At 49.4% G+C, this 18,086-nt stretch overlaps 1 protein-coding gene across 1 annotated transcript in view; it reads left to right on the top strand.

Moving 5' to 3' along the window:
* Window positions 1-8,442: 8,442 nt before the first annotated feature.
* LOC131905736 (solute carrier family 23 member 1-like) overlaps window positions 8,443-18,086 on the top strand; it is a 43,640-nt gene continuing 33,996 nt past the window's right edge. Inside the window, exon 1 of the mRNA XM_059256551.1 lies at window positions 8,443-8,535. Within this exon, the coding sequence (XP_059112534.1) occupies window positions 8,494-8,535 (42 nt within the window). The 5' untranslated portion in view covers window positions 8,443-8,493. The remainder of the gene's footprint in view (window positions 8,536-18,086) is intronic.

Genomic DNA, 18,086 nt, shown 5'->3' with positions numbered 1-18,086 from the left:
TTTTACATTAAGAACCAAATCTTGGCTGAGTCTCTGGCCCTGAAGAACACAGCATCTGCAGTACTTTTCAGAACTGGATGATGCATTGGTCCCATGACTGTCGCTGATGAGGACACCTCCTTGCAGAAATAAATGGTACAAAGTGGCAGAAGTGTGTTTTAGTGCATTTCAGAAAATTTTGGAAATTCTGTCTTAATCCTAAGCCAAATTTCAGTTAACGTTTTTTTTTTTTAAATGAAACTCAGCTCCAGCAACACAAGTAAGCAGCAAAATTAAATTATATTTTAATTAATGTATTAATGTGGGTGTATATGTGTGTATATGTGTGTGTGTGTGCCCATGGGTGCACACATGCCACACTCCACATGTGGAGGTCAGGACAACTTGCGAAAGCCAGTTCTCACTTCCCATTGCATGGGGCCTGGGGCTTGAACTCAGGTTGCCGAGCCTGGGAGCAGGTGCCTTTATGCGCTGAGCCATCTTGCCAGCCCTATCAAATAGCAATATTTAAAATCAAACATTTTAACAAAGTGCAATCAAAAATATATAAGTCGGATACTTGTATCCTGAGGAATAATGGTAGGAAAATACTCAATGACTTTCCGTAATTAAGCTATTATGTTTCCGTCAGAGCAGAGGATGCTGTGTGTGCTGTAAAACGCCCCACTTGTGAAGTGCAGTAGTCTTGAGTCTCAGTTGGGCATTTCAGGCAGCGTTCACTGGCACTGTGTGGGGTAATGCAGTGCAGTGACCTGTCGTGTGTTCAGAACCAAGCCCCCAGTGAAGCCGTGCACTCTAGCCAGTGAATGCTGACAGAAACGCCTCTGATTCCGACCAGTTTCCACTGTGACTCATTTTTTGGTCACTGAATGTCTAAAAACCTTTTACTGTTGCCAAATCTATCAGCATCCCCACACTCGGGTGTACGACTTGAGGTCGCGACCCAGTTCAAGAAGGTTCTACACTCATCTCAGTGGAGGTTAGACACTGATCCCCGTACTTACTTGATCAGTGTCTTCCTCTTCCACCAGGTGATGGCTTCCACAAGGGCAGGGATGTGTGTGTCTGATTCTGCTGAGTCTGGTGTACTCATTACCTGGCACGATGTTCAAAACACACCACACAAAGACAGAGTGGTGGAATTATTGTATGGTTGACGGGTGGATGGCTGGAAGGAGGAGAAAGAGGAAGGAGTAATCATGAAGGTATTTTTCATGTGTGTGCTGTGTGTTCACACGTGTGTGCGTCTGTGTGCACGTGTGAATGTGTATGTGAGCAGGCATGCGGAGGCCAGAGGTTTGTGTGTGCTGTCTTCAACTACTCTCCACTCGAATCTCCGACTTGCCGGTTGTCTAGTATAGCGAAACAACTTCCTCTGGGGGATCCCCTCTTCCGTCCCAAGCGCTGGGATGACAGGCGGGCTTCCAAGTTCACCCAGAATTTCCATAGGTGCTGGGGATCCAGATTAGGACCCCCTCACATCTGCATGGCAATGCCTTACTCCCTGAGCCATTTCCCCAGCCTGGGAGACTCATTTTCAACCAGTGGATCTGGCATTGTAGATTGAGGACAGTGCCGTTCCTCTTCTGTTCTCCTATAAGTAGATTGAAGAGGAGAGCCTTTAACAAAGGCCAGGACAGAGGCCTTGGCTCAGGAACACAGTGCAGAGACAGAGATGTCCCATGCCAGCCTCCCTCCCTCCCTCCCTCCCTCCCTCCCTCCCTCCCTCCCTCCCTCCCTCCCTCCCTCCCTCCCTCCAATTCAGTCCAGAGAGCGTCCTAGAATATCAGCACCACAGACAGGGCCCAAACTCAGTTCTGAAAGGCAGGGTGTGTTCAGGATTCTGCCTCCCGGTGGAAGGACGCTGGCTTTTATTTTTCCACTGGGTGGCACTGTGGTCCTGTCGTCTATTCCCTGAGGCTCTGACAGGCTACAGGTGATAGGTCAAAAGTTGTGTTCCCATCCTCTGCGCCCCCCCACCTCCCTAGCCCCCCCCTCCCCGCACCTCAAATTTGAGAACAGGGAAAGAATTACCTGGGTCAATCTAGAGAATGCACTTGTAGGCTATTGTCTCTATGCCCCAGGACAGGAAGTAAGCTGTGAGGTGCAAGTGGAGGGAACCTTGTTGGGAGAGTGCCTGCCTGCAGCTGTGTCCTACAAGCCAGACACCTCAGCTCCCATACTGTTTCTGCAGATGCCCAAGCTGAAAGGTGGTTCTGAGCAGTCAGGTGTGAGAATCATGGGCGGAGCTCGGTCCCCCTGCCTTCTCCTGGGCCCCTTCACCCAGAGGCTCAGCACTGACTGTAGGAGCTCACTGTGCCCAGAACAAGCAGCCTCGGAGCTACCCCGTGGCATCTTCTCCTGATGCAAGCACGTGGTGCTTGCAGAAGACAGAGACCAGACTGCCAGGATAGTGGCCGGAGGCTCTTGGTGCTCTGCGGGAGCCGTCCATGGAGGGTTCAGGAGTTACTGAGACAGACAGACAGACAGACAGACTCCGTGGACACGTTGAGAGGCAGTGGCTCTTCTGGGGGCCACGTCTTCACAGTATGTTGGTGTGAGTGTGCTCACCCCTGAGGACTCCACGTCTCAACACTGTCTTCCTCGGAACAAGCTGGCACTGAGCTGCCTGTTCGCTGGCACCCCATTCAGCCCCCCAAAGGAAGCCAAGAAGCCCTGACAGCAGTCTGATACTTGAGGAGCTGAAAGGAGGTGGACCTAGCTCCGGGTTCTTCAGCTCAGGGCCACTGTCAGAATGAGAAGCAGTGTCACAGAAAGAGTCACCCTCCGGTGCTGCAGGACTGACTGCCTCTGAGCAGGACACACAGAGGGTGTTACTGAGCAACACCCGCGCAGGCTCACTGACGCTAAACACGAGAGAAAGACAGGGAATCTTATGGGGGCGTGGGAAGAAAAGGGAGCCCCACATTCCAAAGTCTGGTTGAAGCCTCCGGACCACTGAGCTGCAAGAATTCCAGCACAGTTAACATCTGCTGTAATGATTGCTGATATGGAGACATTACTTTTATATAGAAGTGCTTTCAAATAAGAAGGTTAAAATAGCAGTACATCAGGGTTAAGGTCTGAGTGGACATATTCGAGTATAGTATATACACGACCTCAGTCCTCCCAGACATGTTTTGGAACCTCACAAACAGGACCATAGCTTTTGCTGGCAGTGACGATAACCAAGCTTGCTGTGACCTAGACATTTGCCTCATGGATGGTAATTCTGTCAGGTACACCCAGGAACCATCTTGTGGTCCTCTAGAAAAAATGTAGAGACTCCCACTTACAATTTATGCCTATGCACAATTGGGTATGCATATATTAAAATCAGATGCATGTTGGGAAGGGGTACACACAGTGGGAAAAGTAAATGCATTATCAATCTACTAATCAAATAGAGAACTGTCTGTGTTACATCCCTTAGCAACCAAGCTCCTCCTCCCCTTGAACCCCATAAAAGGACACCTGAACAATCAGGGCCCTTGAGTGTGCTCTTTCCTGTAGCCGGCTGTCAATCTTGATGGCCTATCTATCCCCCTTTGATCTGTGCTATTGATTTGCTCTGAATAAAGTTATTTTGCTTCTTTGGCAAATCTGTGAGACTCCTATTTTCAGTTCTTTGGATTAAGAGGCCCAAACCCTGGAGACGCCTGTCCCAAAGCCTGACCACCAGCAACAGAACCTGCTTTTGAGCTGTGGTATGAGCCACTTCCACGGGGACATGGGGCACAGCCTCTCTGGGAGCCTCCAGCCCCAGGCTGCCCTCCATCCTTCATTTCCATCCTTCCCTCTACTGTATTTACACCCATCTCCTTCATAAAGCACCTCCCAAATAAGAACCAAGCAGAAACACACACCATTTCTTTTTGGGGGGTCCAATACCTTTTAAAAATGATTCAGCTTTATTTATGTGTACCTGTCTGTGTGAGTATCTTCTCTGCTGGTGCTCACAGGAGGCATCAGAACCGCTGGAGCTGGAGTCGCAGGTGGTTGTGAACTGCCTGACATGGATGCTGAGAACTGAGTTCAGCTCTGCATGTCCTCTGAAAGAGCAGCAAGCACTCTTACCTGCTCAGCCAGACGTCCCCAGCACCTGGAAACATTTTTTAAGTTGCTTTTTTTTAAAGATGTATTTTATTTATGTATACAGTGTTATGCCTGCATGTATGCCTGCATGCCGGAAGAGGGCACCAGATCTCATTATAGATGGTTGTAGCCACCATGTGGTTGTTGGGAATTGAACTGAGGACCTCTGGAAGAGCAGCCAGTGCTCTTAACCTCTTAGCCATCTCTCCAGCCCGATATTCCTTTTTTTTTTCTTTAAAGGGATGTTTGAGGCCATTATTGAAGGAAAAGTGGACAGAGGCAAGGTCAGCAATAGTTTCTCGAGGAGAAACTCCATCCAGCATCACACTATCTCAATTTTTTGCCTTCTGTATGTGCGGGCACCCAGATTCCCTGGCCAGCAAAGTCTACATTCCCCTGGCTAGCCAGTGAGACCTAGGGATTACAAGTGCATAGTACCACTCCTGGGTTTAGTTATTTATTCATTATTTCCTGAGACAGGATCTCACTACATATATATGTTGTAGTGAGATCCTGTCTGGCCTGGAACTCACAAGATTGGCCTCAGACTCACAGAGATCTGCTTGCCCCTGTCTTCCCAGTGTAATCCCAGACAGGAGTAAAGGTGTGCACCACCGTGGCCAGCTTACGCCCTGTCTTTTACATCAGTGCTCAGACAGAACTCCAGTCCCCATGCTTCTGTGGCAAACACTATATGAGCTGATGCCCCACCCCCATCCCCACAATTTTACAGCTGGAGGCCTGGAAGGAAGAAGAGGCTGTGTAGACCTACCCCTTTCTCGACAAAGATCTGCCTTAAGAGGTCCGAAAGACAAGCCGGGCGGTGGCGGCGCACGCCTTTAATCCCAGCACTCGGGAGGCAGAGCCAGGCGGATCTCTGTGAGTTCGAGGCCAGCCTGGGCTACCAAGTGAGTTCCAGGAAAGGCGCAAAGCTACACAGAGAAACCCTGTCTCAAAAAACCAAAAAAAAAAAAAAGAGGTCCGAAAGACAGCTGAATGATTAAGTAGGGCTGAGTAACCCTGGGTAATTTGACTGCATCCATTTGCTATTGGTTGAGTGTGTGTGTGTGTGTGTGTGTGTGTGTGTGTGTGTGTGTGTGTGTGTGTATGTGACCCAGCTGCAGTTTCAGGAAGTGGTGAGCAACAGATTTAGAAGAGAGAAATCATGAAACAGTCATAGACTGTGTGACAAGTAGTTTCATTTCACCCTTGTGGTTCAGGGGAGTGTGGAAGGGTTTTGTTGTTTGTTCGTTTAAGGGAAAGCGTGACTAACTTTTGTTTTCAGACTGCACCCAGGCCATGTATAAGAAGGAGAGAAGGCTATGATGTGACATGTAAGGACACTGATGCAGAGTGGGAGGAGGGGCTGAAAAAGAGGCTTTGGATGAGGCTAGTGTAGTTCCTATCATTGGTGAGTATTACACGCACGTTTAGGAGGTGAATTGACCAAGATTTGGGAGACCAGGGATGCTGGCCTGGATGGACTCGGGATGAGGACTGGGGTCACTGGGTAGATGTTGGTGTTATTCACCGAGAGGGTGAGAAGGGAGGAGGCAGGTGTCTTTCTTTTCCCGGCCTCACTTCCTTTGTAGCACTTTCGTGTTTTGTTTTGTTTGTTTGTTTTTGTTTTTCGAGACAGGGTTTCTCTGTGTAGCTTTGCGCCTTTCCTGGAACTCACTTTGTAGACCAGGCTGGCCTCGAACTCACAGAGATCTACCAGCCTCTGCCTCCCACGTGCTGGGATTAAAGGCGTGTGTCACCACCACTGCCCAGCCACCCTTTTGGTTTTCATAGTTGGATTTTTACCTTCCAGGACTGTGGACCTGGAGATGAGCTGAAGGGTTGGCAGAAGCAGTTAGTCACCCAAGATGAATGGCAAACCACCTACTGTGACCACTCCAGTTAGGCAGCTCTGGGGAAATGTCAGTGTTCTGCAAGAATGAGGTCAAAGAATAGTGTATCTGTGTGTGTGTGTGTGTGTGTGTGTGTGTGTGTGTGTGTGTGTGTGTTCCCAAAAGAGGGAAAACAAAGCTGATATCTGCAGAAACAGTTTAAGTTCTTAGCTCTGCCAGTTGTTTCTATTTACTATTGTCAGGGTCCGAGAGACGTCCCAAGACCACCAGTCACGTATGCAGTCAACAAGAGTGTTTATTAATATCCAGCATGTTGGGGTCTAACCTTCTGACCAAGTTACAAAAGGTGACCCCGAGAGAAGCTCGAAGGCTCCTTCTAAGCAGGGCTGGGGGAATTCCAGGGAGAAGAGATTAGTCTGGGGCTGATTGCTGGGTTTAAACAAAAGGCTTATAGGATTGGTAGGTGGCTCTAGTGGTTAGGGACTTTTGGGCAGCAGGGCAGGGAAAGCTGTCTTTAGCTAGCAGAAGGCTGAGGGCACCTGCTGAGCCAGCAGAATGGTGTGGGGTGCCTGCTGATTGGTTGACCCTCAGTTGTGGTTTTCCCCTAGAACTGCTTGCTCAGCACTAGTCAGCTCCAGTAAACGGAAACAGGCCTGGTCTCTGCCAGGGCTACTAGGAGCGGGTCATGGCCCTGGTCCGTTCTCTGCCCTCTCGCTGTAATAGTTATACCTAAGAGGGGTAGGAGGTGCCTCAGTGGGAAAAGCACTTGGCATGCAAATGTGAGGACTGGAGTCCAGATCCCTAGCTGACGGTGTGCAGTGGCTCATCTGTAACCTCAGGGCTCGGGAGTGGTAGACAAGGCATTCCCCAGAGCAAGCTGGCTAGCTAGACTAACAAAATAGGCTACCTCTGGGCTCAAGTGAGAGACCCGGCCTCGAAAAATAAGGTGGAGGGGGGCTGGAGAGATGGCTCAGTGGTTAAGAGCACTGGCTGCTCTCCCAGAGGTCCTGAGTTTAATTCCCAGCAACCACATGGTGGTTCACAACCATCTCTAGTGGGATCTGATTTCTTCTTCTGGTGTATACATAAAAATACATGAATAAATAAATCTTAAAAAGAAAAATAAGGTGGAGCGCAATGGAGGACGGTACCTGATGTTGATCTCTGGCCTTCACACACACACGTGCACCTCACACATGCAAACACTCATACATATATGCACACACATACAAGCCAAAGGAAGGAAGGGAGGGAGGGAGGGAAAAAAGGATGGTGCTTAAGGGTCAGGAGTGTATCTAGGTAGAGTGCTTGCCCGGTCCATATCATTCTCAGGGGCCCTGTGGTGTCATTTGTTACATGAGCGTGCACACGCTCAGTTTGTCATCCAATTAAACAAGACAAACATAGATCAGCACATACAAAGTTGTAGCTGGGTGTGGAGTTAAGTCCTCGGCAGATGGCTACTTAGTATGAACCATTTTTTGATCTTGGGTGTTCTGTCACCGCTCAAGCCAGATTGGTCCTCTCCTCTTCCACATCTTATCATCATGCCTTCCCGGGGCTTGCTCTGGGACCAACTCCCGTGGAATTTTCTGTGGCTCCTGCCGTGTGTTCTGAATGGCGGAAGGAAATGCCGCTTATCTCAGAACATTCTACCACCACGAGTGGCTGCTGCTTGTTAGACTTGGCTCTCATGGTGATGTGAGTGAGCGAGTTTTGGGAGATGTCCTTCCGGGTCCCCTGTGTGGGAGGAGAGCAGCTCTGCCATTCTAGCCCCCTCTGAAAACTGTCCAGCGCTAAGCGAAGGGCTGAAGTGCTGTTTCCCCAGCTTCTTACTGAGCCTCTGGAGCAGTGGTTCTCAACTTCCTAAGGCTGCGACCCTTTAATGCAGTTCCTCATGTTGTGGTGACCCTAACCAGAAGGTTGTTTTTGTTGCTACCTCATAACTGTAATTTTGCTGCTGTTATGAATCGTAACGTAAATATCTGTGTTTTCGGATGGTCTTAAGCAACCCTGTGGGAGAGCCATTTGACCCTCAGGAGGGGCCGTGACCCACATCTCCAAAGGATGTGCCCAGAACAAGTCATGTCCCTCTCTCATTAATTATTTCATTCTTGCATCAACCCTGCTGGGTGTGCTGTCTTTTCAGGGAGTCCTGTCCCACCTCAGTCAGTTTTCAGGTTGGAACACCAGAAGCTTACCTGTAAGCCTGCTCATCTCCCTCCACCTGCCCTGGGAACCCAGCCTTCTGAAAGAGTTCTCAAGTCACACCCTGTTTCTTAGGTGCTCTGGGGATGATTCTTGAGTCCACAAAACTTATCAAGCCACAAAGCATTTTCTACAGCTCGATGCACCTTGGTCTCCACAGCAGGAGGCTGGAGGGGCATTACCCACACTCAGGTCAGACTGAGGGTAGATTTGCAGGTACCGCCCTCTGACTCAGGCACTACATTAACCCTCCTCTCTTGGAGCTCCCTCTCCCTTCCTGGTATTCTCTATCTTGGCTCTTGAGGGGAAGACAGAAGGAGAACTTCCTCTGGTTGCCATGAATTCGACCATCGTCAGCTGCGAGTCGCCCAACTCCCTGGTGAGTGCTGGTCGGGTGGTGGAGGGGAGCAGACTAGAGGCCTCAGGATGAAGCTCTGCCTCCTGACCCCTTTCCTTCAGGTTCCTATCATCAGACAGCAGTGGTTTCTCCCTCCTTGGTCCCTCCAGGGCCTGTTACCTCCAGCCACCCTCACAGCAGACACAGGACTTTGTCTGAGCCTTGAACTGTAAATAAAATGAAGGAATGGGGAGGAGGCAGAAGGTGGGGCCGGGTTTACTGACAATGCTCCCACCCTTCTGTTTGCCCGGGCTCTGTTTACCAAGCGGTCTCTGGATGGGAGCCCCTGTGTGTTTTCCCAGCCTCTCGGCGTTAGGCTAGGCTTTCTTTCAAAGCTCCTTCTGAACCAAGCAAAGAGAAGCAGAAGACCTCGTACCACTGGCTCAACAGGTGCTTCTCTTTCTGTTTTACACGAGAGAAACCTGAGAGCCAGCGAAGTCTGCTCACAGTAACCCACGGAGGCCTCTCTAGCTAGTCCCAGAACCCTGGCCCCACCACCCTCCCCAACCTGTTTTGGTCACCTAAACATAACATAACAGGGCAGGCTGAGTGGAGACCCTATGTCTTTGCCACTGCCCACTGCAGGGACAAAGGCCTCTCTCTTCAGACTCAGCCAAACAATTGGCGATAGCAACCACCCGTGAACCTGAGTTAGGTTCTTTTGTTGTTGTTGTTTTTCTAAGCCAGAGTTTCTCTGTGTAGTTTTGGTGCCTGTCCTGGATCTCGCTCTGTAGACCGAGCTGGCCTCGAACTCATAGAGATCCACCTGGCTCTGCCTCCTGAGTACTGGAATTAAAGGCATGTGCCATTGCTGCCTGGCTGAGTTAGGTTCTTGTCTGCTCTCTGGATCCAAACACAGGCTTGGTCCTCTGTCATATTTCTGGCAAGAGTTCCTAGTGTTCTTCTCTGACAAAATAATGGAGCTTCAGAGAAAAAGACTTGGTCTCATCACACAATTATTTTTGTTATGCTTTTTGGAGATTAAAAAAATTAACGAAATATGCTAAAGATTCCATTTCCTCCTCAGGAATGTTGAGTTTCCTAAATTTGAACTTCTGTGAGACAAATCTTTCATGGAGAGTGGAGGGCTTGCATGAACTTTTCCTGGGGTGGTATAAACAAGTGTCTACTCACCCCAGATAGGGCACCAATGACAGACCAGTCCCACCCAAGTCTAGCATGGTGAACAAGAGTCTATTTGGCTTACTTACAGGAACATGGGTGACCCAAGAGCAGCTTTGGGGTCACTATTGAAAGTTCTCACCCTGTCATGGATGCTCACTTCTCAGGAGCTGTGTAGATGGAGTTCTCCCTAAAATTAACTTCCCATGCACTGTATACTCTAGCCCATGTGAAGCTGGGAAGGATCACATTCAGGTAGCAGGGAGGTGCAAAAGAGAGTGGCTGAAATCTCAGAGGAGGTCTAATGACCTTCTCCACTCAGCCCTCTGTGAGGGACATCAACAGGCCCACTCTCGTGGATCTGAGTAGTCGAAAGTGCCCCAATGCCGATGGTGATGGTGGTTGTGTTCCGAGGAAGGTCTTTAAAACATTCCACCTCTTCCTTCAGCCTTACAGTCTCCTTACCACCCCCGCTTCAGCAATGTTCTCCAAGCTTATAGGGGGTGACACAGATACGTGATTATTTCTTCCATCTCTGGCTGAATATCAGGCTGTTATCTAGCAAGGGTCGCTTAGCCCCAGGGACTTGACTGGTTCTGAATCTCTACAGTACACTTCTGATTGTAAAAGGTTTCCTTCCATGGCAACTGAGGCCCACAGTGGTGGTCATGCCGTGGGCAAACACACAAAGGTGTAGAAACCAATTGGGAGGGCATATCACATCTAGTCAGTAAAATGACAGCATTTGCTGCGTCCCCATTGGAGTCCATGGCTTTCCTAGCCCCAGGATTCTGCCCTGGACGACAATATCACATGTGAGTTCCCCCCCCCCCCCATAGCCTTAAATCCAATGGAAACGGTTGTTGTATTCACAACGATTGTACCACTCTTACATGGGTGAGTTCATCTTGTCTGTCACTTTGGTACCACAGTGTACAGTGTCTCATAGCTCAGCAGACTGTTGGTGATCACCTTCTTCCTCTAGTAGCCTGCAGAGTGCCTTCTGGCAGACCCCTCAGCAGGGAGGGGTTGTCGAGTGGAGTCCCGTTTGGATTTCTCCATGTCCTGTAGCTAAAACACACAGGTGTCTTCAGCAGTGGGAATTTACCATCTAGTTCTGCGTGCACCCAACAGCAGTGGTAATAGCCTTTATGGTTTGCAGGGCCTGTGGGCTGGGGCGGGCTTTCCTGGTCAACAGCTCATGGTGGGGGTAAGGGGATAGCCTACCCCGGCACCAGGACTTTATGGCTTTCGGGAACATCTCTTCCCACCCACACAGGGTACCTTCCTTTGAACTCTTCCAGCATTATCTTGACATCTTTCTGGCATAGCTGCTGTAGGGTTTTCTCACTCACCTCATTGGGTATCATCTCCGTCTCACTAAACCACAACGCTCCTAAGAATTTCACTGTGCCTGACCTATGGCCCTAGGTGAGCCGAGTTTCCACCTCCTCTCTCGGGTGTGTTTGCACATCGTTCAGATGCTTTTCTATGTCTGTGAAAGACTCAGAGGTCAGCACTGTGCCATCTACAGAGAGGGTGAGAGGGTCTCCCATCTAGCACCATCTGTTCCAAGCAGGTGCCGGTGGGTCTCAGGAGTCAACAACTAAGGGGGTACTAAAGAAAACTGTTGGCTGAGCCCATACAGCACACAAACCAACCCATCATATCACTATGTCAGCTGTTCCCACAAAAAATGTTGGCTGCAGTGGTGTCTTTGGGAGGCGCTGCTTAGGTCAGCCCCCACAATCTCCAAGAGACGCTTGGCTCTCTCATTCCAGGGTGATGCCAAGTGCCTTCCCAGATCTCTCCACCCCCAAGAGGCCAGGCCAGGTCAAGAGGAGGCAAGGCCCTGCTTGAACCTGCTGGGGCCTCACAGGCTCCCAGCTGCTGTCTCTTAATTGATCCTATCTGGCTCCTGAAAGGGCCCAGAGCTGAGCACACAATCTCCACTCCCAGGGGAGAAATGTGAACAGAATACTCTGGGCAAAAGCTTGCCTCCTTCTAGGTGAAGTTCAGTCTTTATAAAATGAATTTACTTACTTACTTATTTATTTATGTATTTACTTATTTGTTTATTTATTTATTTGCACACACCATTCTTCTTCTGCATCCACTAACTGGTGCCCATCACCCTCCATGTTCCTGGTGGTCCCAAGGTTCTAGCATCCACCTAAGCCCTAATATCTAGCACATTAGTAGGAGACCAATAAACCTGCAATTCTAAGGGGGACCGCCTGTCACTCGGCCTGGTCCTCGCCTCAGGCTGCACCCTGCTACTCCTTTAGGAGGGGGCTGTTGTGGGTCCCACCCCACAGAGCTCCTTCCTCCATGACAGGGGACACACTGGGGATCACCAGTGTGGCCCATCTGCCCCCTGCACTGGGCCTTGGGGCTTTCCAGAGGCCGGCAACCACAGCATTTGAGTGTCTGGCAGTTTTCTCCCTGGAAACCCCAGCTCCCTGCAGATGCTGCTCCGTATGCTTCTTGACCCAGACAGTCCCCTTTTCTTGTCTTTCTTTTTCTCATCTCTTATTGATGGCTTTAGGACTTCACAAGCCCAATTTGCATCCTATCCTGTGTCACCTAGTCCCCACATCCCCTACCTGTGAAGCTCAGTGAATGCACAAAAGCCTGGGGCCAGTCCGAGGTCCTGCCGGAATTCTCTTCCTTCTTAATTCTCCAGCCAACAAACACCGTCTTGTGCGCCCTGGCAAACTGGGCACCATTCGCCACCTCTCTCCTGCTCAGTCCCTTCGCTATCATTTCTTCCTTGATCTCTTCTTCCTCATTGTTAGATTTGTCCCACGGGCTCCAAGTTTCTGGATTCCAGGAAGGGCTGTTCAACACCAATCTATTTGTACTCTGCTTCCTTGTGGCTGTCCAGCCAGCCAATATCAACATCTGACCCTTCCTTTTCTTTTTTTTTTTTTTTTTTTTTTTTTCTTTTTCCCCGAGACAGGGTTTCTCTGTGTAGCTTTGCGCCTTTCCTGGAACTCGCTTTGGAGACCAGGCTGGCCTCGAACTCACAGAGATCCACCTGGCTCTGCCTCCCGAGTGCTGGGATTAAAGGCATGCGCCACCACCGCCCAGCTTGACCCTTCCTTTTCAACTCCCGCCCCCCAATTTAGAGGCTAGTGAGGGCAGTAGTGTGTGAGGTTTTTGTTGACTTTTTTTCTGTTATAATTCTTCCTTACATGTTGGTTTGTTTGTTGTTGTTGTTGTTTTCTGGGCTGATGGCACAGCCTCAGTTGCATGGCTTATCACCTGCAGCAGGGGCAGTAAAACTGCAGCTCCCTTACGGTCACAGTCCATACATGCTGCTTCAGAAACTGCAGTATACTCTCTGGTCTGCCAGCCATCCTTGGGATGTCCTTGTGCTTTCGTGGTGGGCCACATTTGTCAGGGAGACATGGGATAGAGAGGAAGACAGCCCCACCGGGATTTCTCCCTCAGACTTTCTACCGCGACGGCTCAGCCCCAGTGCGTATCTTAGGAGCTGTAGCAGGGACACTGTTACTACAACTGTTACCTCAGCAAAGAGGCGCCGAGTGTGGAAGGGCACTAAGACAGGGTCACTGGGGCCACTGTGAGGAACTTGACAGTCCCAGGAGCCAGCTCCAGGGAACTGGGAAAGACGGAATCATCTAGGTGAGGTGGGACCTGAAGAGCAGAAGGAAGGGACACTGTGGTGCAGATGATGTCAGAGGAGGCACAGGACCAATGCACCAGGCCCTCCCCTCCTACTCTGCTCACATGCCCCTGAGAGCTAGAGGCCTATCCCTGCCCACAGGACCACAGCTGCAGGCAGCTTCCCTGAACCATGGGAGAGGAAGTTGCTTACTGTGGACAAACCCCAGGGCCTCACTGATTCTCGGTCTCCTCATCTGTCAATGGGAAGGGGATGGGGGTAGAGAGACAAGATGGAGGTAAGACCCAAATGATCCATTGGAATCCCTTTGTAAGCTGTAAAGGGCCGAGCAATGCCAAGCTCATCAGAATGCCTCTTCGATGAAGTCATCCAGTGAGATTAAAGTTTAGACACTGAGTTGAGAGAAGTACCTCCAGCTGGAAGAGGTGATCTGTCCTCTCACACCATTGCTTGATGTCAGGAAAGGCTTCGTGGAGAATCCATCCTTTCTCCATTAGGGCTCACAGGCTACTCTGTAGCTCATGTGTACAGCTCCTAGCAAGGGGGGTCTCCTCTGATTTCTCAATATTCTGCCATGTCTTGAGATGGGATACCTGCCACACTCATTTGAGACCATCTCTCCAGGGTCTCTGGTGCGTCACCTGGGTCTATCAATATCTTTAGTGCGCTAGCCATTCATGGCCGAGACACAGGACTGTGGCGTACTGTGTCCCCTGCTGCTTCGGTTTCTAAGCCCCGCCTCTTTGCATAGATGACTTGGGGTAGTTCACAGCCAAAGGGACACTTATGAGCAATTGGGTGAACAAGATAGGAAAAGCCAAGCAAACACAGGAGGAAGAAAAAGAATGTATTTGGAGAAAGGCTGTTGTTGAGGTCAAAGTGTTGTCTTGGGCTCCACTTTGTACCGACCTTGCAAGTCTCAGGGCTCCATGCAAGTCCCAGACTCTATCACAAGGGACTAAGAAGCTGTCCTCAGGGAGGGCATTTTCCTAGACTCTAAGCTCTTCTTTTTAAGTAATTAAAAAAAGTGAACTGATGTTTGACCTGCAAGCATGTCTTTGTGAGGGAGTCAGATCCACTGGAACTAGAGTTACAGATAATTGTGCACTGCCCTGTGGGTGCTGGGAATTGAACCTGGGTCCTATGGAAGAGCAGCCTAACTGCTGAGACATCTCTCCAAGCCGTAAGTTCTTATTTTTAAAAATGTGGTTTCTCATGCAGGATCAGCTTCTCACATGACTATTTTGAAGCAAGTACAGAAGTGGTTTCTGTAACTGCGAGGTGACCCATATGGACATAAAGAATTCAGACAATTGCGACAACCGCAGACTGGCAGTCTTTGACATCCGCTCCCAGCCTGTCACAGTGTCTCACGGTGTCTGCCGTCCCTTCACCTTCCAGGGAGTCCCAGAGATCCTGGAAAGGCTGTGTGGTGAATCTGCTGGCTAAGCCACAGAACTGAAGTATCACAGACTGAGAGCTCATTCCCTCATAGGCCATGCAAGGCCCCCCACACCACACACCCCAGGAGTGTCCTAGATGCTAGCTGGGAAAACGGAGCCTGGGGTGGTCAGTCATGCTGGGAGCGACAGGCTGCATGTGCCCAGCACGAGTTTCGCACCCAGGATCAGTCAACCAGTCTCCCACAGGCTCTCTCCTTCTGCCTCCTCTTTCCTAGGGTTCCTTTCTCAGCGGCACGCCCTCACAGGTTCTTTCACAACTTCACTAAATCCTCACCAGATGTGCCCAGAGGCCAGCACTTCCTCCAGCAGCTTCTCTGTCTTTAGTCCAGCTTTGACCCTTGAAGAAGGACAGATTTCTTCCATGTGCAACCCAAGGACCAAGCAGTGTCAATACAGTTGGACAGATATGAGATTTCAAAAGTTCTCTAAATATGCAAGGGCAGAGATTTAAAAGCAACACACACGCACACGCACAAAACCCATCCTTAGACGACTTTCATAGTCATTCCTTGATGTATTTGTCCACCTGCTTTATCAGCTCAGTGAACGCCAACGATGTTCTAGAATGAAGCAAGGCTCTTAGGTTTTTGTTTTAGAATCTAGTGGTAGAAGATTTACGAACAAATGTTTTACATGGGAACAAAATAGTTCCGCAGAGCAGAGCTGAAGCGAGCTCAGTAGACTCCGTATCAGGAAGTATGAAGCTGGTTCATGGCTCCCTCCTGCAATGTGCCGCACTGGGCTTTCTTCCTTAACACGGGTGTACGTGGGTATACACCAGGAAGGAATTAGGTTGAGTATTTGCATTCTACCCCTGTGGAGGGACTGACTTCCTGCACCTCCGGGGATGCGGTGTGGCTTCTCTCTCCACATCCCCATCCTCTCCAGCCAGCACTTCTCCTAAGTTCGAGCTCTCTAGGGGAGTGTGGTTACTGCTCCTACAGCAATGGCCAGCGGGTGAGTTGGCCCCTATGAGTCATTGGCAACATCCAGAGATATGTTGGGTCATCAGGGCTAGGAGAGAGGAGGGGCCAGGAACGGTACTGAACATCATACAGTGCATAGGTCAGCCACCTCCGGCCCCCACCCCACGGGGCTCACAAAGAATTCTCCAGTCCAAAGTGTCAGTAGTGCAGAGATTGCAAGACCTCACTGAGAAAACAATAGACCCCGTTATTTGTGGAGGTGCTTTCTAAGACCCCCGTAGAGTCCTTCCTGACACTTCAGGTAGTGCTGAACGGTATCATTTCTCTCTATAAACACACATCTAAACATATATTTGTGGTGTGTGTGTGTGTGTGTGTGTGTGTGTGTGTATGTGTGTGTGTGTGTGTGTGTACTTTCTCCTGTCCACTGTACAATGCCACTGCATGGTATCAATATGTCTTTCCATGCTCCTTCACATACTGCTCTTACATGTTGGGGTCCTAACTGAGTAAAATAAGGGCTGCTTGACTACAAGTCCTGTGATTGTAAGGCAGTTGGTCTGATATCCGGAACAACTACTCAGAGAGTGACCAGAAGGTAGCACATATAGCATGAGTATGCTAGACTAAAGGATAATTCCCTTCCCAGGCAGGGTGGGTAGGTCTGTGTAATAGTATCCCATCTCACTGCTCAAAATGTCACAGTTTAAAATATAAAGCTTAGGACTGGAGAGGAAGCTCCGGGGCTAAGGGTGTACTGTTCTCGCAGAGGATCCCAAGTTCAGTTCTTAGTACCTCTGTTGGATAGCTTACAATCCCATGTATCTCCAGTTCCAGGCAGGCTGACACTCTTCTCTGGCCTCCATGGGCACTTATATTCATGTATATGCACACACACACACACACCACACACACACACACACTTAAAAACGATAAAATAAAAATGTAAAATGTAAAGCTTATGAACATGTTTCTTTTTGGAATTTTTCATTTAATATTTTCAAGCTATGGCTGGCCTTAGATAACTGAAACCTTGGGAAGAGAGACTTCCAGTAATGGGAGCAAGGCATACTGGTTACTGTTCCGTAGGGATGGCGTTTCGGAAGGTTTAAGACAGCTACACAGTTCTTGATCTGATGTTGTTCTCACCCTCCACATCTAATCAAGCTGCGACCCACCCACCATCTCACACTTCTCTGGAGTGGAGCCACTGATCCGTTAGGTAGAGAACACACAGTGCTCCAGCCCTTGGTATTCTAGAAGCTCATGAAGATGTTTTCACTTGTTTTAAAATGAGATGGAAAGGGCTAGGGGTGTAGTTCAGAGTGTACCTAGCGCGGAGGAGGCTCTCGGTTTGACCCGTAGGCTCTGGGTTTGATCTCCAGTGTTGCTAAATAAAGACTCAGATGAAAAATGCACTTTGAGGGAATTTAACACATGGCTCATTTTCCTACTAAGCTAATCCGCAAATATTTTAAATATTTTCCCTGCAAAGGAAGGAACATACAGGGTCAATGTGATTAACGCCGGTCCATGAGGTCCTGAGCTGCCACTGCTCAGGGATGTTCCCTGCGGTGGGGCTGCAGTGTGGGATACTCAGGTGTGAAGGTGGACTTGGAGGAAGTGACCTCAATAACCTTTGCAGGACTGTCTCCGGCTGCCCACACCACCCTTAGGGCAGTCCTGGCTGTGCCATTGCGTAGCCCCTGCACCCCCTGCACCCCGTGGTCTGACCGGGGCCCAGGGACCTATCAGCTAGAATGACTTGATCCTCATGCTCGTAGCTTTGCTCTCTCTGGCCACACCAGAGACGATGTTTCCAGGTTCCTCTCCCTCCAACCAGGTAGGTGTCTCAGTGTCAGCCATAAGCATGTGTCAGCCCTGCCTTCTATGGATGGTCATGGTGAACACAACAGTTAATAGTTATTGGACGGTTGGGCTGTGTCAAGCCCTGGACTGCGTGTTTTGTGCTACAAAGTAGTTTTCTGAACTACCAAGATTTATTTATATAGATAAGAACATGGAGACAGAAATATTATTAATTTGCCCACGGTGAATAAGCAATACAGTCGATAAGTTGGAATAAAAACCTGTAATTCCAAGTTAATTGTTTGATTAAATTGTAGGAATGCAAATTGATTATTGGCTCCGGGTTATTCTGTTAATAACCGTTTGCATTAATCTGTTATTTTCATTCGATTCACATTGATGGCAGGGACTGCAGAACAAGCTGGTGTGATAAAGAAAAGCAAGGCTATTATCATTTTTCTGCTCCTTCTTCCTGATGTTCCCTGAGCCATAGATGAGGAGCTGTGATATGGACGTATCCATGGGATCTGGGCTCTGCATAGTCTGTTGATCTCTGCCTTG

Source organism: Peromyscus eremicus, chromosome 3, assembly GCF_949786415.1.
Source record: "Peromyscus eremicus chromosome 3, PerEre_H2_v1, whole genome shotgun sequence".
NCBI classification, from domain to species: Eukaryota; Metazoa; Chordata; class Mammalia; order Rodentia; family Cricetidae; genus Peromyscus; species Peromyscus eremicus.
Note: the sequence above shows the minus strand (reverse complement) of the source record. Positions and strands in the feature narration are given on the sequence as shown.